Raw genomic sequence first — 26977 nt, forward strand, 5'->3', positions numbered from 1 at the left:
TTGGTCGGTGTTTGGTAACCTTTGACTGTTGGAGAACTGGAGAGACGACGGTGATTGGAGCTTCCAGTTCCACAGATTTATGGACCCAGTTTCATGCTATCCCACTGGATTTATTCACAATGGAGTTCGCATTTCAGGTCGCTGCTAAGGTGGGTGTTCCTCAAAAGGCCATGACGATTCAAGGGTTTCAGTTCGGCAACCACATTCAATATTTCAGATGCAGAGTGAATGTGGACATTAAGAAACCTTTAAAGCAGGTTATAACTATCCGGAGAAGATCAGGCACCCGCATGGAGATTGTAGTCAAGAATGAACGTTTGCCCCGATATTTCTATATCTGCAATCCCATTGGACATGAAGAATCTCGCTGCTCAGAAATGTTTGAGGAACAGCAGCATCTTGTTTCACCGGAAATGCCTGCCTGGGTCAGGATAACCAACCGACTTGGTCCTCAGTTGCGAGGCTCCATTCCAGATAACAAATAACTCGAGACAGCTATTGTTATGGAGTATGAACAGTCAGAGCACTTTCATTGTTCAAGGTCGTCATCGAATGTCTCTGACTCTTGAGGGAGCCAAAATACTCCTCCCGTTGTCGGAGAAGATGCAGGTTTCAATCCGAACAACCTTTCTGACACTTCTATCGTTGCCTTGCCACTCGTCTTCTCTACCATCAATCAAACCCCACGCCCACAACCAACATTCCCTGGTCATCCTGTCAATATACCTCCCACTACCCCTGCTGGTAACGGCTTGCCGCAGACCGTATCATCTATGATGCTCCCAGGCCCTTATGATCATCAATATGATCTTCCATCATCCCCAAATCTGACACTGAGCCTTCAGCACCTATCGTCCGTACTTGCTCACCTCCCAATATCGTCCATGGCCCCATCCCCGCGTGCACCTCCCCAAACCCACATATCCTCCCTGATTCTGTCCCTACTACCCCACCTGGCTACTATATTCCTCTCAGGAGTAGGCCCACTAAACCAAGACCAAGTACATATCCAAAGCCCATCACAATACACACCAACAGCCTTACCCTTGACCATTCAATCATCATCTCAGAGCCAAGTCGTGTCGAGCCCAAATAGCCCAGATAATAACATAACGAATGTCCCACTGAACCTGACCTCCCCATCAAATCTCCCTGTGAACCCGCCTACCACGCCAAATTTCCAGGTGATCCCAAATGCCCCATCTATGGCACAGGTGAACTCGACTATACGCAATCAACCGACTGTTAACCCAGCCACTGTTAGAACCACCACCTCAGACCTCAAAATACCCCTTCATATCTCCCAGGAACGTCAACCAATTCCCAGCCCAAAAATAGCTCGACAGAGACCACCCAATGAACCCGTAACCAGAAGATCAAATGGAAAGAGGCAGAGGAATGTCCTGAACTACAGAGTATGGTAGCTCAATCGGAGGAGGAATTTTTAATGTTAGACCAGGTGGAGGCTGGGGAGAGACAGCCTCACGGGCAGCCATGAAGATCACTAGTTGGAACTACAGGGGGTTGGGGAGCTCCCTGACAGTTCGGTCTTTAATGAATCTCTCCAAACATGAGCATTCTGATATCATTTTCAGAATGGAAACGAAGTGTGGTAAAGAAAGGCTGGACAGAATTCAAAAAAGACTGCGGATGAAGGGCTGTTTTTCTGTTCCTCAAATTGGACAGGCAGGAGGTTTCTCCATCCTATGGAATGATAATGTGCAGGTGGAGGTGTGATGCAGTAAAGAGATGGATCCTGCAGTTCTCATATAGAACCTGGTCCACATGTTGGTCCAAGACCAGCAGCAAGCCAAGCCCAGACTTTGCGGATAGGCTGGCCAGGACCTGGCATGCTGAGTTTATTATATATGGTTCTTTTTTTTGGTCCACTTGGGTTCATTATTTTGGAAAAGCTGCTGGAGAAGACTTTTGGTATTCTTAGTGTGTCTTTTAGAATTCCAAGAGTAAGTTAATTTTCTTGGTTTATGTTTTCTATGTATTGGGGGTGGAGTTTAGTGTATTGGGTTTTGTTTTCTATGTATGGGAGATAGGATCAATGTATTGGAACTCCTTTTCTTGTTTGGGGTTCTAAGAGTGCATTTAATACTTTTTTATGTAACCAAGAGGCCACAACAACCTCTTCTCCCCCCTCCTATATAATCAAATTCGTGGGTTCCTGTTACAGCATCCAGAATATTTGTGAAAAACCCCTCTCTCTTGAGATTGAATGCATGTGTGACTCAAGTAGCTGTGGGACTCAACATTTGCCAAGGTGGGACTCCAGTTCTACATCTATCTATCCATCTCCATCATCATACATCTTCATCTTCACCCCCACCAGCATCATCACCATCATCCAAGGTAACCTCTATATCAGATCTGACTCTTCATCTTCCATCCCTTATATTACCTATAGGTCCCAAGATCCGAACCAGATCCTGAAACCCACAATTCCTCTATCTATTAACTTATAACCTACCCCATAATAGCCCTATCAAGTTAGTATTCTCATCCAGATAGATCCTGGTATGCAAAGCCTTCCCGGCTCCACATCAAGGTGTTACAGTCAAGTAGTGGATTCATTGATTGCTCTGCTTCCAACTTTTTTTCTTACATGCATATGCGGAGACCCTGTGAGTTGGGGACTTTAATTCTATTCTGTCCTGGTTCGAAAAAGATGGAGGGAATTGTAAAGGCAGTAGGGACGTTTGGTAATTTCGAGATATGGTTGAGACGTGTTGGACTTGGGAGCTCAGAGGCCTATTTATACATGGAGCAATAAGCATTTGGGTGCTGCAAATAATTGAATTAGGTTGGATCGGGCTTTAACGAACTCGGAATGGAGAATGAGCTTTCCTGAAGCTGTGGTCATTGTGAAGGAAGCGATTGGGTCGAACCACGCTCCAATCGCGATGGATACAGATGGTTGGCTGACCAAAGGTCCCTGGCCTTTCCGGTTTGAGTCCATGTGGCTTCACCACTCGGAATGTAAGGAAGTGGTTTCTACAGCTTGGAATGTTTCTCAACAATGTTCCCCTGCATCTACTCTCCACCGACAACTCTCCCACTGCCAAAACGCTTTGAGAAAATGGAATGTGGAGAGTTCTGGTAAGATCCAAGTCAGAATTGAAAACCTGAAGCTCGAATTGGTGAATCTCCAATCCCTACCAACCACAGCGGCTTCCCAAGCAATGGAAAACAACATAACAAAGGAGTTAGAAGAAGCTCTAAAATGTGAGGAAGTGTACTGGCGATAGAAATCTCGCATAACATGGTTGTTAGAAGGAGACCAAAATTCTTCTTTTTTTCTAGCCTGTACCATTCAAAGAAGACAGCAGAACCATATATTGAAGCTACGGTTACCTTCAGGTCAATGGATGGATACAGAGCAGGGTGTCATGAGGCAATTTTTGGTCATTGCCAGAACCTCCTTAGCTCGGAGGGAGTAATCGAACCAGACATGGACCGAGTGATGCAGAGCATTGATCTGAGTGTTACAGAAGAGGAAAATGAAATCCTGTGTTCCATTCCTCTCCTTGAAGAAGTTAAAATGGCTTTGTTCTCTATGGGACCCCTAAAATCCCCGCTGATGAATTTCCCCCTTCTTTCAAAATTTTTGAGAATAAACGTATTAAGATCTCTATGTTTTTGTGGTGCATTTCTCTTTTCCATAGGTTCCCTTCCCCCCTCTACAAATGACACCCAGATTTGCCTTATTCCAAAGAAAGGAAAGCCGGATATGGTAGATGATTACAAGCCTATTAGCCTTTGTGGTGTGGCCATCAAGGTTATTACTAAGATTTTGGCAAATCGGTTAAAGTTTATCCTTCCACACATAATATCCCCATCACAGTCTGCTTTTATCCCAGGGCGTCTGATCTCAAACAATATATTTATGGCTCATGATGCATTCCACTACATCAAGAAGAAGGAAGAAAGGAAAAAAGTGTTTCATGGCCATTAAACTCGATATGAAACGGGCGTATGAAAAGTTAGAATGGCCGTTCATCTCTCGGATTCTCTCTAGAATGGGGTTTAATGATAAGTTTGTTCCTTTGATTATGATGTGCATCACGTCGGTTAAATACTCCATCCTTGTTAATGGGGCAGAGAGATGTGCCATAAACCCCACCAGGGGGAAAAGGCAAGGGGACCCACTTTCCCCAGATCTGTTCATTATCTGCTCACAAGGTCTCAATGGTATGCTTAATCAAGCGGAGGGATGATCTTTGATCCGTGGTATTAAAATCAGAAACAAATTGCTGCCCCTCACACACCTTCTCATTGCAGACGACTGCCTGCTCTTTTCTGAAGTTAATTTGCAGGAAATTCAGAATTTGAAGGATTGTGTGGATGTGTTCTGTAATGCAAGTGGCCAACAAGTTAATTTGAAAAATTCCACCATCTGTTTCAGCCCGAATACTCCCTCCCGCATCAAAAGATGGTTTTCAAGGATCCTAAAAATAGTTATGGGGCGGTCCTTCGAAATACCTAGGCCTGCCTACGGACTTCGGTGTTTCTAAAACAGAGCTCTTTAATGCCCTCAGTGATAAAGCTAGCAAAAGAATTCATGTATGGACTCAAAATTTCCTCACATGCGGGTAAGGAGACTTTACTAAAATCTGTTGTTCTTTCTCTCTCAAATTTTACTGCCTCACACTTCAAGCTTCCAATGGGGCTATCCATGATCGAGTTCGAAGTGAGGCAGGCCATTTCTTCTGGGGGGAAAGGAAGGAGCCGGGAAGATACACTGGTTATCATGGAAAAATCTCTGCCATTCTAAAGAAAGTGGAGGGATTGGTCTTCGTGATCCGGCGATGCAAAATAAAGCGTTACCATCCAAAGTAGCATGGAGGTTATTTGATGAACTACACTCCCCTTGGGCCATCTTTATGAAGTCTCTATACTTCCCAAGAGTGGATTTCCTTCAAGCAAAGATAGATCATAGCCCCTCTTGGGCTTGGAGAAGTATACTTGAAGGAAGAAAAGTTCTAATGGACGGTTTGACTTGGAAATAGGAAGTGGAAACAAAATTGGCATGATAGATGGATCCCATCCCTCCCAGATTTTAAAGTTCCGCAACCTCCAGCTTTGGATTGCCCTATTAAAGGGTAGCGTATATCATCAACCAAGAAACACGCCAGTGGGATTTGGAACTTCTCAACTGCTGGTTCAGTCCAACTGAAAAGGATGATATACTACAAATTCAACTTCCCTTATTTCCTAGTGAGGATTGTCAGATATGAGGAGCTTCTAAGAACGGTAAGTTCAGTGTTAAATCTTCCTATCACTTGCAATGCAACTTGCTGAGAAATAAACAAGGCTGGCACCATCGTCCTCCAGGATAAGTAGATGGGAATCCACCCCCTCTTCGGTTTGGAAAACTATATGGAAATGCAAGTCTCTTCCAAAGATCAAGTCTTTCTTATGGAGAGCCTGTGCAGAGGGTCTAGCTACAGGGGAAGATATGCTGCGAAGAAAGGTGCCTATTGATCCTCAGTGTTTACACTGTGGAGCTAGCTCAGAATCTGTGGATCAAATCCTTTTACACTGCCCTTTCGCAAAGGCTGATGCAAACCCGAGAAGGTAAGCAAGCCAAGATCGAATCTGGAAGAGAATAGGGGCAGGAATGACGAAGGTTGGTGGTGGTGATGATGAAGATGGATGATGATGGAGATGGATAGATAGATGTAGAACTGGAGTCCCACCAGTCTACCAGCCGTAGGAGTCCCACCTAGGCCACCACCAAGGAGATCCATCTTGGATGTAAACGCTGAGATCCACAGCCACTTGAGTCCACAAGCAAAAGTTCTCAAAGAGAGCAATTTGTTTTCAATTCATGGTTGTCTTTAAGAGCATCCAGGACTTGCATTATATAGAGATGGAAATCTTGAGTACATCACAATAACATTAAAAGACTCTTAGAATCCAAAACCCCTTCAAAATTCCCCATACGTAGATAACAATTCCTAGACATGGAAAACTACCCCCAAGACCTAGAAAGCTGTTCTCAAGACATAGGAACTACAAACAAGACTTTAAAAACTGATAATGGAAGGCACTTAATGCTGCCTTCGAATTCAAAAAGACAAATACTAAAAACTAGGAGATACTCTAGTGGCTATTAGACTTCTACCTAGAAAGATGAAAGGACTCTTAAATAAACCTTGGAAATATGAAAATAAGCTACTACTAAGCCTAATCCCGTATGCCTTCCTCGTACCCACATTTTAGGCCCATTACAGTGGCCTATTTCAAAGAAAACACATGGAATCAAAGGCCCAATGCATACATAACCCCACCCAAGGCTTATTTCCAATAAAATAAGCCCATTATATGACTTATCTGCATCAAGGGCTGTGTGGCTAGGAAGTTCATTATCGCTGAGAGTCCCTGCCCAGGAGGGTTTTTCGTGTCCAGATTGGATTAACGGATGGTGCAGAATTCAAAATCTGGAGAAGAAATACAGCAGAGAGGTAATTAGTCTTTCCAGTTTTCTCTCTTGTTACTTGTGGATAGCGACAAACGATCTAGTATTTGGGAGAAAATCTTGGAATCCTGGCACAAAGAGCTTTCACTGAGTTTGCTGCTGTTCAGATGCCTCATAAGGCTCAAGCTCCCGCTCCCCAAGTCACTGGTTACCAATACCTCATTGTGGACTCCACCAACTCAGCCTTTCAATAAAGATAAATGGCAATGCTTCATGGAGTGAGGGTCACGAGAAATGTGGGATTGGAGTGATAATGAGGGATTATCAAGGGCAGCCCCTAATGCAAACTCGACCTTGAACCTGGGAAAAACCAGTGGGAGATCGATTGGAGTAGGATCAATAAAATAAGGAAGAATAAAATTGAGTAACTGAATTTTTTTTATTGCTCTTTTCTGTTCACATATGAAAGGAGAACATAAAAGGATAGGGAGGAAGAAGAAGAAGAAGAGGATATGGAAGGGGGATAGAGGACTCTCTCAGTCCAGGGTCTCTCACCCAGGGCCTCACCCACGGTCTCTCACCGTTACTGCCTCTCACAGCTTCAACCATAGCTCTCTTTTCTTCAAGCTCTGTCCCTATTCTGCTCAGCCACACACTTATTTATAATCATCTCATCAATGGTTACAAAATTAGCAACTCCCAATAGTGTGGGGAGATTGCTTGGCTGCCAATAAAACTGAAAAAAAGGAAACTATCATAAAATTAGAAACTCTAGCTATTGACTCGATAACAATGCAAGAAAATAGAAACTAATACATAGTATCCTAACAAATATTGGCAGCATCTCCTCCAAGCCAGCTGTCGATATTGAGCAACACAACACTATTCACATGAACCGTGTCACGGGAACAATAACTCGTGGTACTGTTCACGTGAGCAGTTCTATTTATTTATTTATTTGTCTTGGTCTTCTTCATGCTTTGATCTACATCAGCCCCGTCTTTGCGAAATCTGAAGTTTCCCTTTTCTCCAGTATCCTTGATGGGGAAGCTCTCACAATTCGTAGCGGTATGTTGGAAGCTATCTCCATTGGTGCTGAGTTCATTTTGGTTGAGTCAGATTCCAAGGAAGTAATCAAATGCATCCAGAACCAAGCTCTCCCAGCCCCACTATCTACTCAGCTGATCATTTCAGACGTCATTCATTTGGCATCCTGTTTCAGGGAATGTAGTTTCAACTATATTTCTAGGACCTCTAATTGTATTGCAAATTCCTTAGCTCGGAAGGCCCTGTCTATAGCGTGTTTGACAGTTTGGCCTATTTCCACTCCGTGGTTGATGGAGTCTCGTCCACCACCACCCATGTGTTCTCCACGATATGAATAGATTCCATCTTACCAAAAAAAAGAGGAAGAAGAAAGCTATCCTCTTATTTTCATAGAAGAGCCTGATTTAAGAAATTACATAAAAGCCCTTATTCTAGTCCTTATTCTTCGAGTTTGTTTCTTGTTTACCCCATGCTTTTCTATAATTCCAGAAAAGTCCATCTCTCCTAGATTTAGTACCATTTTGCCCCTACTCTTGTTTACTATCCCTAATAGGGTTCTGAACTTCCATTTATTTATGGAATTGCCACTCATTCCATGTAATTGAATTTCTATTTTTTTTTGGTAAATGAATATATTACCGAACCCCAAGGGGGGGCAGGGAAGAGAGAACCAATATACAAGAGGGGAAAAGAGAAAACAGGGGAAAGGAAAGAAGGGGGAAGGGGGGCGACCAACCAGCCTATGCAAAGGAGGAAGGCCGCAAAAGGGCAATATCAAGGCCCCAAAAAGTCAAAATATGCCTGTTCCTAAGGGTGTCCATGGAGTGCCTCTGCCGGAAACAGCTGAGCTTGGAAGACACATCGAAGGAGATGGATTTCCAAATCACGTCAAAGGATCTAGAATTGGAAGTCCATCTCCTGAGGTTTCTTTCCATCCAGATATGGTGAATTGCAGCACTAAAAACTAGCTTCCCCATAGTGTCACAAATGGAGTTCCCAGGATAAGTCTTGAGCAACCAGAGCCATTCACGGTCAAAACTCCGGGTCCTTCTACTACGCGGCCAGATAAATGACATGGCCTTATTCCAAATGGTGGAGTTGAAGGGGCAATCAAAGAAGAGGTGAGGGATGTCTTCTTGGCCAATCCAACAGAGGTTACAAGAAGGGGGGGCGGGGATGGTGCGGTGGATGAGGAAGGCTTGGGTAGGCAGGCAAAGTCTAAGGGCTCTCCAAACAGTGAGGCTATGGAGGGGGATATGGCTTTTGAACCAGACTAAGTTGTGCCAGGGGACAGAAGGTCTAGGGTCTTTGGAAAGGTTCCAAGCTGAAGAAGAGGTGAAGATGCCATTAGGGGAGGGAAGCTAGATAACCTTGTCCGCGCATTGGGATGGGGTTGACTGCAAAGGGGGGAGGGTTGCCCAGATCTGGGAGATGATGGCAGGGTTAAGAGAGGGATGGGAGGTCCAAGAACCAGAGGAGATAGAGGGAGGAGACAGGGGCATCCTTTGGTAGCCCAGAGGAATAGATGGCTCTGGGACCAAGAAGATTATAGAGGATCCCTAGGGGGCGCTAGGGGTTAAGCCAAAGAGAGGTGGAGGTACCATTAGCAATGGAAGAGGAGATTCCATAAAGAGCAAGGGGGTGAAGAGAGAGAATCTTACGCCAAATCCAAGAGGAGTCAGCAGGGATAGGGACAGTCCAGATGGAGTCGGATTTAAGGAGATGAGGTTGGACCCAGGAGACCCAGATTGAATCCTGGAGGGAGGAAATTTTCCAGAGGAGCTTAAGGATGCCAGACGTGTTAGAGTCACGAATGCGGCTGAGACCCAGACCACCCTCGGATTTAGGGAGGCAGATAGACTTCCAGCTGACAGGGTGAAGAAATCTGGGGGTGTCACTCCCCTTCCAAAGGAAGGCACAAAGGATGCGTTCAATGGCCTTGATGGTGGAGTTAGGGATGTAGAAGATACTTGTCCAGTAGATGTAGGAAGCTTGGAGGACTGAGCGGATACATTCAAGTCTTCCAGCATAGGAGAGAAGCTTGCCTTTCCAAAGCTGAAGGCGCTTACGGATGTTGTCGAGCATAGGAGTACAGTGGTGGCTCGAGAGTCTGGCAGGAATCAGGGGAAGGCCAAGGTAAATGACAGGTAGGGAGCCAGTGGAGAAGCCAGTAAGCTGGCGAAGGGACTCTTCAGTAGAGTCCAAGATACTAGAGAGAAAGATTTTGGATTTGAGGAGATTGACTCGAAGACCAGAGAGAGATTCGAAGAGATGGAGTGAGTCCATAATGGCAGAGATAGAAGAGTGGGAGGCCTTAGAAAAGATCATCAGGCCGTCGGCAAAGGCCAGATGAGAGAGATTGATGTGCTTGCATTTTGGAAAGGGAGAGATAAGGTGGAGATCAGTTTTGGTTTGGAGGCTCCTGGAAAGGACTTCCAGGGCAAGGGAGAAGAGAAAAGGGGAGAGGGGGCAACCTTGACGGATTCCAACTTTGGAGCGGAAGAAACCGGCAGGGGTGCATTGACGAGGACAGAGAAGGAGGGGGAGGAGATCTAGGCGTATATTCAACGAACGAAGACGGGGGGAAGCCCATGAGGGAGAGCACATCACAAATGAAATCCCAAAGGATGGAGTCAAAGGCTTTGTGGAGATCGATTTTCAAAAGAGCCACAGGGGAGTGAGATTTTCGGTCGAATCCTCTGACGATCTCAGAGCAGAGGATAATGTTGTCCACAATGCTCCGGCCGCAGATGAAGGCCGATTGGTTGGGACTGATGAGGGAGGGAATGACAGCCTTAATCCGATTAGCAAGAATCTTGGCAATGAACTTCTAAATGAGGTTACAGAGAGAGATGGGCCGAAAGTTAGACAAAGAAGTAGCCCCTTCCTTTTTGGGGATAAGGCAGATGAAAGTCTGGTTGATCTGAGGAAGTTGACCAGGCTTGAAAAAGAAGCTGCGGATGGCTTTGAACACCTCTCCTTTTAAAGAGTCCCAATAGTTAAGAAAGAATCCTATGCTGAAGCCATCAGGGCCAAGAGCCTTGTTGGCCTTATGGGAAAGAATAGCCTGAGAGATTTCCTCGTCAGAGGGGATGGCTATGAGGGAGGAAGAGAGGGGGGGAGGAATGAATTTATCAATGAGCCCAGAGCGGATAGGGGAAGGGGGGGGGGGGAGGGAGGGGTTGAAGAGAGTGGAGAAGAAGGAGGAGGCAGCCTCTTTAATATCGGTGGGAGAGGTGAGAGAGGTCCCATCAGCAGCGGCTAGATGGGTGATGGAGTTTGAATTCTACCTGGTTTTGAGGGAGCGATGGAAATAGGCAGAGTTCGAATCTCCAAGCTCCAACCACTTGGTGCGAGATTTCTGACGTAGGAAGCTTTCTTCGAGGAGAGCGAGAGAAGATAGCTCTTCGAAGAGTCTCTTCTCATTAGCGGCAAAACTCGGGTTAAGGGGGGTCAGACTGGAGCTTAAATTGGACCAGAGATAGATCGGACCGGCAAGAAGAGAGTCTAGAAGGGAGATTGCCAAAGGTGGAGAGATTCCACCTACGAAGAGCCGATTTGGTGTTGTGGAGCTTTCTAGCTAGGGCAACCAGAGGAAGCAAATGGGCCGAGACTCGCTAAGCTTTCAAGATAGTGGGCTGATAGAGGGGGTGGGACGTCCACATGTCGAAGAATTTGAAAGGTTTGGGACCAAACGAGGAGTAAGGCTGAATGGAAATGAGACAGGGGTAGTGATCAAAGAGACCTTAGAGGAGAAAGGAGGCATGGAAATGGTGAAGAGAGGAGAGCCAGACTTCATTGACGAGAAATCGATCTAGTTTACAGGCAATGCGGTCAGGGCCTACACGACGGTTGTGCCAAGTGAGAGGGGAACCAGACCAATGAAGGTCATCAAGGCCGAGATCCTCAATGCAGTCATTGAAAGGATCAACCGCCGAGAGATCAATGGGCCTGCCACCTAATTTCTCAAGCTGGGAGCGGACAGCATTGAAGTCGCCTCCGATTCCCCATGGGAGGGAGTCCATACCGGCCTTGAGGAGGGAGAGGTCAGTCCAGAGGCGCAGACGGACGCTGGCCTGGTTACAAGCATAAACCACAGAGATAAAGAAAGGAGAAGGAGAGTTGTGAAAGGATAAGCAGAGATGAACAAATTGGGAAGAAGAGTGGGATAAGGAGATGTGGAGTTTGGAGGGGTCCCAGAGAATCCAAATCCGTCCAAACGGCGAATGGATATAATTGGAAAGGAAGGACCAGGAGGGAGCAATGGATGCAGCGATGCGGGACGCATTTTCCAGAAGGACATAGGTCTCAAGGAGAGCACAAAAGGAGAAGTTGGAGGATTTGATGAAGGATCTAAGCTCAAGGTGTTTGGCTATGGAGTTTAGACCACGGACATTCCAGATAAAGCCAAATAACATGGAAACTAGGGGGATGGGGGCAGCGAAGTCCACGTAGGGGTGCTCTTGTGTTGCCTACGAGCATAGGCGACAGTCGGGCTGCTAACAAGGGGCCGATACATGGGGAGGGGTAAAGCCACCCTAGGAAGGAAGGGGTGAAACAAAGCGGATAGGGTTATCTGGGTAGGGGATGGGGGGAATGGTGACAATGGTGGAGCCAAGGAGGGGTGGTGGAAGGAGGGCCCAAAGGAAGGGATGAGGGGTTCAGAAGTGGATCGGGAAAGGGTTGGGTGGGTGGGGGGAATGGGCTCAGGATTGGGCTTAGGATCGGGGTAGGTTTTCTGGTATAGATGGGCTTGGGGTTGGATAATAGGTAGGTTATATGTAGAAAAGGATTTGGGCTGGGTGTTGGATCGCAGGTGGGCCAGGGGAGTTGGCTGAGAGGAAAAGGGGGAGGGGGGGGGGAGATGGGCCGATAAGATGGGCCGGGATGAGGTGAAGGGTGTTCTGTGTGGGGTCCAGCAGGGTAAAGCAAAAGCGGGTTACGTGTGGGGGGCCACGTGGGGGGAGGGGTAAGGTAAAAGGGGGTTAAAGAAGTAAATTTAGAAAAAACAGGGGTGGGGGGCTTAAAAGCCGACAAAGAGGGGGGGTCAAACCTTGGCTCAAGGGCCGAGATGCTTGCTCGCGAATGGCAAAGGGCACTGTCCAGTTCACTTGCAGGGACACTTTCAGGCCTGCAATAATCCAAATCCGGCAAGGTTGGAGATGCGATGGAGATACCAAGCCTAGGCAGATTTTCTGAACGAGATTGAAGAGGCGACAATAGCGACTGGTCTAGGAGAGCAGGCAGCTGGGTACAGTCTTCATCAGCTTTTCCAGGCAGTCCTAGGCTTCTTCCAACGGAGTTGACATGGTCAGGCGACTTGGAGCCTGGCACAGTAGGGTGCAGGGCTTCAGGAGCAGCAGCGCTATCGGGAGCAGATATCGAGGGCTCCACCGAAAGGATTACGGCATGGCACGGCGGTGGTGTTGCTTATTGTTACGGCGACGACGGGATGTTGATCTTCCACGGCTCTGCGATTCAATCATAACTTCTATCTAAGGGCGAGGATGAGCAGTTGCAGTAACAGGGGAGGCAGATGTTTCCACAGGTGCCACCGATGGAGATAGAGTTGAAGATGACGAAGGAATATCAGCTGGAGAAGAGTTCTGTGGAGTCTCAAACGCTGCCAGAGATAAAAGAGCAGTGGCAGCACAGTCGGAGGTAAGGTGTCCAAAAATCTTGCAGTGGCGACAGCGAGGAGGCAGCCAGTGGAACTTGATAGGTTGAACAAAACTGAATCCATCATCTTCCACCATGGTGATGTGCGAGGTTGGAGTAGACTCGGCAGAAACATCTACGCAAATCCTAGCATAGGAGAGGCGGTCCATCTTAAGAGTTCGAGCATCAGTATGCAGTGGGTAGACTAAGATTGAGCCAAGACGACTGAGGCAATCACGAGTCTAGTAATGAAGAGGGAGACCAGCGAGAGTTATCTACAAGGGAACAGTGCTGAAGTTGACCTTGTGGAGGAGGTGGGGGGTTCATTGACGAAGGAAGATGGGCTTGGAGCCAACCATCCAGGGGGCTCCATCAAGGACACAGGCCTCCGAGAGGAAGCGAAACACGAAGACACCAATATCAAGAAGAAAAGTGTTGAAAGACCCTGCAGATTTCCATTGCTTCAAAAGAGAGGCTTTGACGAGGTTGAAAGGAGGCCTGGGTCTAAGAAAGTGGCCAAAAAAGACAGGAACTCCACTTCGGGATTTCAGGGGAGAGGAGAGAGTCAGGGCAGTGGGCAACAAGTAGTCTATTATCGATAACAGGGGGATGAAAAGGAGGGATGAGTCGACTGAGGAGGGGGGGTAGAGGGAAGCTGGAAAAGGGATGACCAGGTTTTTGAGCCAGGGCTATACGAAGGTGTGGGTAGGGGTGTAAATGAGTAGCCAAAATCTGTTTCCGTATCCGTGTACGTATCCGTTTAGTACTATTCGAATCCGTCCGAAAGCTAAACGGATGCGGATACGGATAGGCTATAGCTATCCGAAAAGCTATATTTACATGTAAACGGATAAAATATCCGATCCGTATCCGTGTCCGTATCCGTTTAGCACTATCCGAATCAGTCCGATAGCTAATCGGATGCAGATGCAGATATAGCACTATCCGAGCCGAATCCGATCCGTTTACAATCCTAGGTGTGGGGGGGGGAGCAGGGGAGGTCGTCGGAGCCAAGGAAGAAGGGTGGGGAGGAAATGTGGTGGGTAGTGGCGGAGGCAGGGGAGGGGGAGGGAGGGAGGGAGGGTGGGTGACTCATCCCATCAGGTGTTGCACACTATTTTGGTTAGATTATGTAGGAGTAATTTCATTAGCTTTCTATTACTTGGGTGGGCCATAGTGACTCATAATCAGGGTTTTAGAACCCAGGGTTGCATCAGTCTATCATAGGATAATGCTAGAAACAAAACCTCAATGTTCATTAAATTCCATCCATAAGGCAGCCAAAGGGAATGGAAGAGAAATAACCTCAGTTCATGAGCACAAAATTACTCCATGGAAAACCGAATAAAGGGGGAAAAAAGAGCATAGTTGTCAAGGCGTCGCCTAGGCTTCCTGGCGCCTTTCTCTCGCCTTGACTTTTGGTGTCGCCTTGATCGCTTAGGCGACGCCTTGTCACCTTGTTGGTGCGGCTTTGGTTTTTAGTCCTTTCCATCGCCTTGGTTCGCCTAGGCACCTTAACAACTATGAAACAGACACAATAAGCAGTTTTATCACAAGGCCTGTGACAAAAGTGAAATCATTGGCACAATTTATTTTAAAGAAATTACATGAGCATTGAAATCCAAGACCCGTAAGGTGACTTTTTTATATCTAAAGAACCCAAAGGAACTTCTGCAAGTATTTACGAAAGCACTGGGAATACATACAGTTCTTCGATATAAGATAAGATGTGGGAAAATTTTCATATGCTGCATTATATGGAACATAGATAATGAGTGAAATGGATCTCAATCAATAGACCATTTCATCTACTTGTGAAAACTGATTGAAAATGGTAAACTGAAGCCACTGAAATAAAACATAGATACATGCAGATGCATTAAGAAAGCTAAAAGCTAAATAAAAAAAAGAGCATCCCAGTGCATGGGCTCCCACTACCACAGGCTCTCAAACTAAAAGCTATTGGCAACAAAAATAATTGACTCAAACATGAATACCATAAGCAATGAAACAGAAAAATAAAAGAGAACCAAGTTCTGCCCAAACTACAAGAAATGAAATATGACACGCCAAAGAAATTAAATAGAGTAGCTCACAGATTCAGCTTCAGGACTTTGTTTGGAACCCTTCATAAATGAAGCTTTGTCCTCTGAATTCTCATGGCCAGGATAGGTATAAACAACTTTAAGCTTACACTCCTCTATTTTTCTTTCACCATCTTTATTGAACTGAAAACATAACAGAAATCATCAATTATTTTCTTGTTCTTTGAAAGCTGAAATATGTCTGGAAGAGAATATATTCTCCAGGTAAATGTTCTTACAGCATCTTGTGGGATCTCATCAACGTCAGTATTTGAAGGTATTATTGTACTCTGCAGGAGAAATTTATCTTTGCATTGCATATCAGGAGGATATTCTCGTTGAGCTTGGAGGGTGACTTAAGGTACGAATGACATGAAAATCAAGAGGATTAGGTAAGTCCAAAACCATTATTATGGGGATGAGAAATATAAGGTACCTGCGGAGGGTGACTTAAGGTACGAATGACATGAAAATCAAGAGGATTAGGTAAGTCCAAAACCATTATTATGGGGATGAGAAATATAAGGTACCTGCGGAGAATAACACAAGAATGCCAGCTGAAGCACATGATGCATATGCAAGGGCTTTTGATGGGTTCGACCTTCCTAGAAGATCTCTCAAACTAGAAGGCAATGATAAGATGATCTTAAATATCTAATTTGTCACATCCTTTCGGACATTCAGAAGGGTATGGGAAACAGTTCCAAAGTACCAATAAGAACGATGTGTATGGCCATTCAATCAGTTGACATTCACACAGTTCTCCTTACTGAGATCCATTGAATGTAGAACCCTGCTTTGGACATGTCTCTCCATAGGTATGTTCTAGGAATGTGGCAAAGAAACAAAAAGGCACCTGTTATGATGCATGAATCCAAAGCTTGTATCACACCAGTATTTGGTCGTACGAAGTACTTTTTGGGTGTAGTAGTCTTGACCTAATCAAAGGAAACAGAAAGAAACTCAAGTCCAGAAAACTTTTTCCAAATTTATCTAACGAATTCAATTACTGAGATATAAATGGAAGCAGTAGTACCTTGAAGGCAACATGGTGTTCAGTGTTGTTCACTATTTTAAGATCGAAACAACTTTGCTTTTCCAGCTCAACTGATCACATGAATGCAATTGGTAGTCACAACAATTAATCCAGAAAAATGTTTTCCATCCTCGAAACCATTATAAAAACAACATTCCTTCCAACTTGACAAGAATGTGTTCTCTGCTTTATTGGTCAAAATTTCACCCTTTGGTGCTTATGTACCATCTGACGTGCATGTACAAAAATAGCATCAGGACCAACTTGGTATTTATGTTCTCATTTTTTCCCTCCCCTTATCCAGTCAACATTTTTTCCAGTTTTAATTAATTGGCCATCTATTCATATGCCCCATCCAAATGGGCCCTATCATTCATGGCAAGTATGTATTGGAGTACATGTCTTTACTTGTTTAGGAAAAGAATATATTGGTCGAGCCATGAAACTTTTATGATCTAACTCATACCCAATTTTGTAAACCTATATATCTAATCTAGTGGTATATATTATTACTATTACATACTGCAGATGTTACTGCTACGTATTATTTAATTATTTTATTGAAATATGTTACTTATATTACTAAAATTATTTAGGTAGTTATTTAGGGAAGTTATTGGAGTTGTACGTGTGGAGTGGGAGATGTGGGAGAAGTTTTAGGAGTTGTAAGTTGTAACTACTTGTTTGGCTTTGCTTATTTAATAGGCTAATATGAAATAGAAGATAAAAAAATTAAATCCCTAATTTATCACTTAGAGATGAGGTAGGCTTCCTCACCCAAACCGGACGCCATTGCTTCGTTTGTAAAGCAAAACTCTATCCTATTTTCTCTCTCTTTTTCTCTCTTTCTCTCCCTATTAATTCTCTGCTTTTATTTTCTTTTTTTATTATCCTTGCATGTAACAAAATGATATGTGCACGGATAATCTAAAACAAATAAGGAAAAACGAGAGAGATAATAGGGGGAGAAGAGATAAAATAATCAAAATTAGAAATTAAGGGTAGGAGAGAAGAAATACGAGAGAAAATAGAGAGGCTTTACGGACGAAGCCGGATGTCTGGCTTGTTGGAGGTAGCCGACCTCTCTCAAGATAAACTCAAGAATAGTTTCAATTTCCCAAAGTCCCTTTCTATTTCACCATTCCAAAATAAATACACGTACAACAAGTGGTTATCACAACTACCCACTTCCCACCTACAACTTCTCCTACAATTTCTCTTCAATTCATCCCGTTACTAATAACTAATTACATACTTTCTACTACTAATTAACTACTTAATATAGTTATTTAATATTAAATAAGATAAACCTGGAGTAGTACGTAACAGTTACCATATCAGAAATACTGGTGCTCAAATTACACTTACCATTGATACCGATCCAGATCAGGCCATACTGTCATGACTGTTTCGTCCAACGGTGTTCGTATGGCCTACGGTCGTGACATAGGTGGGGCTTGAGAACTAGCCAATAGCCATGGCATAGGAGTGATGCCTATGGCATTTTTGTAATTAAATTTCAACGAGTATGATTTTTTAGGGGGGTCATGTCTCCTTCTAGAAATCCCTAAAGAGCATAAAACCTATCTTGTAGGGGAGTGACAAGTTGTCAAGGAGTGTAGCTTTGGTTGCCTGCCCCTGCACTGGTAGCTTAAGGCCCATTGTCCTACTACACACTTTGCCTGATGATCCCTTTTAGCGAGCTAGAATGTAATGCTTTGCTTCAGTTAATGAAATTGCTTTGATTTCCTTCCATCTGTGTGTCTTTGTTTTGCATCACTCCTTTCCCCTTTGTGGCTTGTTTAGGCTGCACGAACACCCAATTGAGTAGGTCTGTGGCAGTTGGTAATAGAGCCACGTTTGATCAGAGGAGAAGCCATGTCCCATCTACCGACACAACCAAACACAAAGAAATGCCTCGATGCTAGTGGTCAAGGTTGATGCCCAAGGGGAAGGGCAACAACCACTTGTTGAAAAGGTGGATGTCCCTGATGAGGGGTACGTATAGCTCTCCAATGCCATAGAGGTGCTAGAAGAAAACACAAAGGGTGCAGTGGCAGCCGTACAGGCTACGATTGAGGATTTAACAAGTCAAGTCAACTTGCTATTAAGGGTAGTTGGCTCTGGGGGTGTCAAGGTGACAGAACCCCGTCCTCATGTACAAGTACCTGAGCCGGGCACATATGGGGGTATTCGAGACACCAAGGAATTAGAGAATTTCTTGTTTGACATGGACCAATACTTCCGCACCATAAAACCAAATGAGGCAGACAAGGTGTCAATGGCTACTATGTATCTCACATGGATGCAAAGTTGTGATGGCGCTCATGGTACAATTCCATCCAAGAAGGGTCCTATATCATTGACACATGGGAGAACCTAAAGAAGGAGTTGAGCAGGGTTTAAAGTATCGGTCTGTATCGTATCGTATCAGCCAATACGTATCGGCATCAGTCGGTATCAATACGGTTTTTTTTTTTTAATAGTATATCTCGATTGGTATCGTATTGTATCGGCCAATACGGCCCTATACGATACATACTGATACTTACGATATGTACATTAAAGGGTTCTGTGAGAGTATCAATACATATCGGTATTTATCGGCTGAGATGGCTTGATACAAACCAATATGGTCAATATGTTAGAAGTCATGTAATAGGGGTAGTTTAGGAACTAGTTCTATCACTAGTTGCCTTATTATGTAATTCTTCTTTATTTCTTTATTTCCCTTTTACCTCCCTAGGGAGGTGGATGTAATTCCATATTAATTGTGATTAATGAATATATGGTGAATGGAGAAGTCTCTCCATTCACAATCGATTACAGCCCAAACACTCTCTTCTCTCTTCTCTCTTCTCTTGCTATCTTCTTCCTCCTCCAATCTCTTCCTTCTCCCTTCTTATTTCCTAAACCTAGAATCTAACTTGGTATCAAAGCTTTAGGTTTGAGAGTCCTATCATCTTCCTTTCCTTATTTTTTTCCCCTCTCTTTGAGATCCTAGAACTCAAAGGATCTCAAGGAAGAGGTTCCTATGTAAACCTCTTGCCGAAGAGATATGAAATAGGTCTTCTACAATCTATTTAGGTTATTGAAGATGATCTTCGAACCACTGTGAAGCTCCATTGAAGCTGTATTGAAGGTTTCCGCTAGCTGCTGCTTGCAGGCCATGTCCTTCTCTTTCCTTGGAATAGTTCAATAGGATCGTACAAGGGTCCTTTCTATGCTCCATGTGTGCTTCCTTGATGGATGAAGGCACTGCTGAAGCACAACTCAGTTTCGTTGGACTGCTATTCTGCCCAGATTTCCGCCAGTTGCAGGTTTAAACTATGTCTCAGCTCCATTTCAGCATGGGTTTGGCTGTTGGAGCAGCCCACTAGAATCGTATAGGGGTCCTATTTCTGGCCTGTGTGTTTCCCATTGATGGATGAGACTTTCCTTTGAGCAGTACTCAGTTTTGTGGTGATTTTTTGCTGCCCAGGTAAACCCGATACTGCTGTATTTCTCCTGTTCTTACATTTAGGATATATTGGGCTTCTTGTTTGGTTGAGAGGTGATTATGACTACATCTTGGAGCTTGTGTAAGCTGTTCTTACTCTTTGAAGAGTGTGAGGCCTGATGTTTTAATGCACTTGAAGTGTTTGATTTAAGTCCTCTTAGACATTTGCTGCTAGGACTGCTTCGGCAGTGTGCTATCCTAGGCTGTTTGTAGGACTTCTTGCTTGTTTGGGTTGAGTGTGTACTGCCCACTTGCCTTTGGTGATATTGTTTATTGTTGGTATCCATCATGGCTGGTTTGGATACATCTATGCTTGGTACTGCTGATTCTCAGCCTCCCACTGTTGTCCCTCAGTTGGCTTATGAGAGTACTCATCAACAGATTTCTTTTGTGAAGCTTGATGGTACTAATTACCTGGATTGGTCACACTCTGTGAGACTTTCTCTCAGGAGTAAGGGAAAGCTTGGATATATAACAGGTGCTATCAAGGCTCCCATAACTGGTTCACCGGCCTTTGATAAATGGGAGACCGAAAATTCTACTGTTATGACCTGGTTGATCTTCTCCATGAAGCCCGAGATTGGGAGAAGATTTATAAGGAAGGAAACCGCCAAAGCTATTTGGGACAGTGTCTCTGTGGCCTTTAACAAAGTGGGTGACACTGCCAAGGTCTATCAGCTCCATCAGCGAATCCACTCATTGAAACAGGGTGACAGCACTATTTCTGAGTACTATAGTGCGTTCCTTAGTCTTGTGGAAGAGTATGATCATTATAGAGACCTTCATTTGACCAACCCAGAGGATGAAGCCAAGGTGTATCTGACTCTTGAAAAAGAGCGTGTCTTCTCTTTGCTTAGTGGTTTGAACTCTGACTATGAGCCAGTTAGACTCCAGCTGTGGGGCCTGTCTCCCCTTCCCTCTCTTAGTGAAGTCTGTAGTTACTTACAGAGTGAAGAGACTAGGCGACTTACTATGGCACCACCACCAGCACCATCTGAGAGGTCAGCCCTCAATTCTAGTTCTATTCGAGACACCCGTGGAGGTGGTAGAGGCCCAGGGCCTAACTGTGAGGAAGCTAGTACTGTGGAGACAGTTGGTGCCAGTGGAGTTGGGCGAGACAGATTTAAATGTGATCATTGTGGTCGCACTGGACACACCAAGGATAGGTGTTGGTCTCTCCATGGTCATCCTCCTGGTATGCGTGATCGTGGTGGCTGTAGAGGGGGAGCTCGGGCTCATTCCGCAGCGGCGACTGATGCTGATGCCCCACAGGATGACTCCACCTTTATGGATGCAGTGGTTCGCAGGGTTGTGTCACAGTTGAGCACATCTTCTACATCTAGTCTGGCTAGATCCTCATCATCCTCAGCTTTGCAGGTCTCCACCTCAGCTTCCACTGCCGCCCAGTCTTGGGTCATTGACTCGGGTGCCACGGACCACATGACTGCTACGTCTCATTATTATGATTCCTATACCAATTGTTCTGATAAGAATTGGTTAGGGTAGCTGATGGCTCCCTTTCCTCCATATCTGGTAAGGGTAATATCCCTATGACATCATCTATTTCACTTTCTTTTGTTCTTCATGTCCCTAACCTTACTCTGAATCTTCTATCTGTGAGTCATCTGACTAAATCTCTCAACTGCTGTGCCACATTTTTCCTTCTCACTGTCTTGTTCAGGATTTGGTGATGAAGAGGATTATTGGTAGTGGACGTGAGGAGAAAGGCCTCTACTTTTTTTATCCGTTTTTGCCCACAGCTCATTCATATGTGTGTGGCCGAAACGATAGTAGTTCTGTGGATTCTGTTATGTTATGGCATCGCCGTCTTGGCCATCCATCTTTTGTTGTAATGAGGAAACAGTTGCCTCACTTATTTTCATCTGTTGCCTCTTCTCATGTTTTTCAATGTGAAACCTGTATGTTTGCCAAACATTATAGGTCTTCATATCCTTATCATGGTAATAGAACTATTGCTCCTTTTCATATTGTGCATACTAATGTTACTACTTCTTTATTTGGCTATCGTTACTTTATGTCATTTATTGATGATTTTTCCCGTGCCACATGGACTGTACTTTTGAAGCATAAGAGTGATGTTTGTGATGCCTTTCAGAATTTTTACCAAATGATTCTTACCCAATTTGAGACCCGCATCAAAATTGTGCATTCTGATAAAGGGGGAGAATACATGTTTGGTGGCCTTCAAGCCTTCTTTACTACTCATGACATTATCCATCAGCTAGCGTGTGTTGACACGCCCCAACAAAATGGGGTTACTGAGAGGAAAAATTGCCAACTCCTAGAGGTCACCCGTAGTCTCTTGTTGGGCATGCATGTCCCCAAGACCTTCTGGTCTGCGGCTCTTCTAACCGCCTCCTTTCTCATCAATCGTATGCCTACCAAGCTTCTTAACTACAAATCTCCCTTGGACATCTTATCTCCCAAGGCCTCTGTCTTTTTTCTTTCTCCTAGAGTCTTTGGTTGTGTTTGTTATGTGCATGTTAATAAATCTGCTCGCACTAAACTTGATCCCAAAGCTCTTAAGTGTCTCTTTCTTGGGTACTCTTCTACTACCGAGGGGTACAGGTGTTATCATCCTTCTTCCCGCTGAAGTTTCATTTCCAAGGATGTTACCTTCCTTGAATCTGTCCCAATGGGCTACTGATGATTTCTTCCTTTCTCCTCTACCTACATCTCCTTTTCTGCTTGACATTGGAAAACACAGGACTGTAGATGTGATTGAGATTAATGATCAACCAGGGGGGAATACAGATTTAGTTGTTGAAAGTGGTTCTGGTAAGGAGAAGGATTACCACATTACATACAAAAAAGGTGAAGGCTTACATAATACAAGAAAGAAGACCTACCAAGAGTCCTCTTCAGATCCAGATCCAGATCCACATCCTGAGATTCATCCTTCTCAATCAGGTGACATTTCTTCTCCTCCATCTAATTTGGACCTTCCTATTGCTATTAGAAAAGGGAAAAGAACTTGTACTAATCCTATATCCCAGTTTGTTTCCTATGATGCAATTTCTCCTACAGGCCTTGCCTTTATTACTGCTCTCTTTACTGCTTCCATTCCCAAGAATGTCATTGATGCTATGTCTGACCCAAAGTGGAGCCAAGCCATGTCTGAGGAGATGATGGCACTTGAGAAGAATGGTACTTGGCAACTTGTTGACCTTCCCAAGGGGCGTGTCCCAGTTGGAAGCAGATGGGTCTATACAATCAAGTATAAAATCCGATGGCAGTATTGAGAGATACAACGCAAGGTTGGTGGCCAAGGGGTACAACCAAGTCTATGGACTTGATTACCAGGAGACATTTGCCCCTGTGGCCAAGCATAACTCCATAAGAGTTCTTTTATCCTTAGCTGCCAACAAAGATTGGCCTTTATATCAGTTGGATGTGAAGAATGCCTTCCTTCATGGTGATTTGGAAGAGAAAGTGTACATACAAACTCCACCAACCTTCAAGATGCCCTTAGCTGAAGGGAAAGTGTGTCTCCTTAAGAAGGCTCTATATGGTCTCAAACAGTCACCAAAGGCATGGTTTGAGCGCTTCCGACAGGCCATTCTGAAGAATGGATATTCCCAGAGCCAAGCTGATCATACTCTCTTTACCAAGCGGAGTAATGGTACTATCACAACTCTCATTGTCTATGTTGATGATATCGTGGTCACCGGAGATGATACAGCTGAGATGGGTAAATTGAAGAGCTACCTGGCATAGCAATTTGAGATCAAAGATCTGGGTCCCTTGAAGTACTTCTTAGGAATAGAAGTATCAAGGACCAAGAAATGGATCAACATATGTCAGAGGAGGTTTATTCTTGACCTGTTGACAGAGACAGGGATGTTAGGCTGCAAACCAGCTAGCTCTCCTATTGAGCAGAATCATAAACTAAGAGAGGATTGTGGTCCCTCTCTTGTTGATGCAGGGAAGTATCAAAGGCTAGTGGGGAAACTTATCTATCTCTCTATGACTCGGCCAGATATCTCTTATGCAGTGGGAGTTGTCAGTCAATTCATGCATGCTCCCAAGAGTGGCCATTTAGATGTTGTGTATCGCATTCTAAGGTATTTGAAGTCCTCTCCAGGGAAAGGACTGTTGTATGCAAGGCACAACCACTTGAGAGTGGAAGGTTTCACAGATGCCGATTGGGCTGGTTCCATTACAGACAGGAGATCGACCTCCGGCTATTGTACCTTTGTGGGAGGTAACTTAGTCACATGGAGGAGCAAGAAACAGCATGTTGTCGCCAGATCTAGTGCCGAGGCAGAATTTAGAGCTATGGCACATGGAGTGTGTGAGCTCATTTGGCTGAAAAGACTTGTTCAAGAACTGGCGTTTGATACTGAAGGGCCCATGAGACTGTACTGTGACAACAAGGCTGCCATCAGTATTGCCCACAACCCTATGCAACATGACCGGACTAAGCACATTGAGGTTGATAGGCATTTCATCAAGGAGAAGATAGACTCTGGCTGTATTTGTACTCCTTTTGTGAAGACTGGTGATCAGTTGGCAGATATCTTCACCAAAGCTCTTGGCTCTCCTCAGTTTAGTTCCTTCCTAAGCAAGCTGGGAATGCATGATATATATTCTCCAGCTTGAGGGGGAGTGTTAGAAGTCATATAATAGGGGTAGTTTAGGAACTAGTTCTATCACTAGTTGCCTTATTATGTAATTCTTCTTTATTTCTTTATTTCCCTTTTACCTCCCTAGTGAGGTGGATGTAATTCCATATTAGTTGTGATTAATGAGTATATGGTGAATGGAGAAGTCTCTCCATTCACAATCGATTACAGCCCAAACACTCTCTTCTGTCTTCTCTCTTCTCTTGCTATCTTCTTCCTCCTCCAATCTCTTCCTTCTCCCTTCTTATTTCCTAAACCTAGAATCTAACTCAATACCAGCCGATACACGCCAATATGGCCAATAAAGGCCTATGTGACTATCAGACTCAATACAAAGAGTCATTTGGCAAAAAAAGGGAAGGAACTCCAAACTGAGACTCTCAAAACTTGCCTTTAACCAAGTTTTTTCAAAAAATTGGAGTTGGGGGGTTCTATTCTACACTAAAAAATGATTCAAGAGGTGCTACAAAAACTTAGTTTGCATCATTCAACAAGCTGAGATCAGAGATTGAATGAGATTTCATAGAAAAATGTAGGCTTCAAAAAAACTTGATCTTTGTGTTCAAATCATGGTTTTTAATCCTATTTTTTTGCTATAAATCGATAGATTTAGGTAAAACTAAGTTAGTTGATGCATCAAAATTGACAATTTGCAAGGATTTGTACCCAAATCCATGAATTTTCATAGAAATACGATACTCTTCATGAATCATGGCAATAGAAGAAACCTCATTTTATAACAAATGCAATTTAATGCACTTGTCTCGTTATTCGTTTATCTCCATTTTAGTGTTTATACATGATAAATGTTATATATTGCTTTTGCTCCAAAAGTGTATTTCCACGTGTATCTTGACCATTTCCATGCGTATCTTGCATATCTCCGATATAATATGATACAATAAGATACATCTCTTAAAATCACCCTTCTGATATGATACCTAATACAGATAATTGAAACCTTGGAGTTGAGGAGTCAATTCCTCCCTGAAAATGTCGACTACATTGCTTGACTCAAGCTTTTCCAGTTACAGCATATTGGTACTATACGGGACTATGTCAAAGAATTCATGACCTTAATGCATGACATCAAAGACATGTCTGAGAAGGATAGGGTGTTGTACTTCATAGAGGGCCTAAAACCTTGGTGTAGGCCTGAGATGAACCGACAAAGAGTGCAAGACCTTGGTTCAGCATATGCTGCAGCCGAACTTTTGATGGACCATGTTCAAACCCTTGTCAAAAGGACCTCTATGTCAACTAGTGGGGATGGATAATTCGTAAAGACCTACAACAACAATAGATATCAGAATGGAAGGGACTCAGGTTCGGACAGGCCTACTCCCTTCTCAAAGGGCTTTGTTGTTTCAACGGCCGGGTCAAGACCATCCTCACGATGTTTCTTGTGCTATAGATCACACAAAACCCATGAGTGCCCACACAAAGAAACCCTCAATGCTATACAAGCATCATCTTCGCCTATTGAGGAGGTAGAGAGTGGGGGTAGTGAGAATGATGAGCCACAGGTGGGAACTCTTCAATTGTTGTATGCCTTGAAGGGGCAGGTTGATGAGAAGAAGGCCGCATCCCAAGGATTGATGTTTGTTAACGCAAAAATCAATGGGAAAACTACTACAACCATGCTGCTCACAGGAGCCACCCACAATTTGTCTTTGAATCAGGGGCAAAATGATTTGGTCTGAACTTGGTAAATGATTCGAGTCTTATCAAGGTCGTTAATTCAGCTACTCGACCGGTGATTGGCCCTGCTAGATCTGTTCTTGTTGAGATGGGCTCTTGGTCTGGACATACTAACCTAATGGCAATACCCATGGATGACTTTCAAGTCATTCTGGGCATGGAGTTCTTGCAAAGCGACAAAGCAGTGCCTATGCCATGTTGAGAGTCTCTGTGTTTGTTCGGGGACAAACATTGTGTTGTTCCTGCAGTACCCAAGAAAAGCACTAGTGGGACCATATCAGCCATTCAATTGGGGAAGGGGCTGAAAAGGGGGGAGGGGGAACTTACCTTCCTAGCTAGAAGGTAGAGACCATAGTTAACAAAAACAGGAACGCCAAAAAAACAGAAACGAACGATTTGGGTTTAAATGGTAAAAAATTGCAAACGGACAGTCAAAAAAATCGTTTTGTCCGATGGTGCCACCACGGCGAGAGTTTCTCATGAGTGACTATCTCTCGGTGGTGCCACAACCTCCCGGGGTGCCCCTCCGATCTATTGAACTCAGCAGCCTCGAGATGTTGAACTCTCAGGTCAGTCTCGAACGGTTCCCCGTAGTAAAAACCTCCTTCTCCAAGCAATGGAAGCTAAATGGGTCTCTAGACACTTACCTATTAGACAACGGCTTCTTCATATTCAAATTCTCCCCTGAAGACGACTAGCTTCGAGCCCTTGAAGGAGGTCCCTAGCATGTCGGTCGAAAACCTATCCTGCTGCGCCAATGGGATCGTCATCTTCAGATCTACCGCATCAACCTTAGCTCCATCCCAGTTTGGATCTCCTTGTCGGGTCTCCCTCTGCACTTCTGGTGCAAAGAAGGCCTTAGTACAGTGGGCTCAG

At 44.3% G+C, this 26977-nt stretch overlaps 1 protein-coding gene across 1 annotated transcript in view; it reads right to left on the minus strand.

The window, feature by feature from the left end:
- Nucleotides 1-26977, minus strand: part of LOC122648939 (vesicle-associated protein 2-1-like) — a 40119-nt gene that overhangs the window by 3110 nt on the left and 10032 nt on the right. Inside the window, exons 3-6 of the mRNA XM_043842262.1 lie at nucleotides 16256-16326; nucleotides 16076-16157; nucleotides 15459-15574; nucleotides 15232-15363 (exon numbers count right to left, since the gene is read on the minus strand). Of these exons, the coding sequence (XP_043698197.1) occupies nucleotides 15232-15363; nucleotides 15459-15574; nucleotides 16076-16157; nucleotides 16256-16326 (401 nt within the window). The remainder of the gene's footprint in view (nucleotides 1-15231; nucleotides 15364-15458; nucleotides 15575-16075; nucleotides 16158-16255; nucleotides 16327-26977) is intronic.

Source organism: Telopea speciosissima, chromosome 1 (genome assembly GCF_018873765.1).
Source record: "Telopea speciosissima isolate NSW1024214 ecotype Mountain lineage chromosome 1, Tspe_v1, whole genome shotgun sequence".
NCBI lineage: Eukaryota > Viridiplantae > Streptophyta > Magnoliopsida > Proteales > Proteaceae > Telopea > Telopea speciosissima.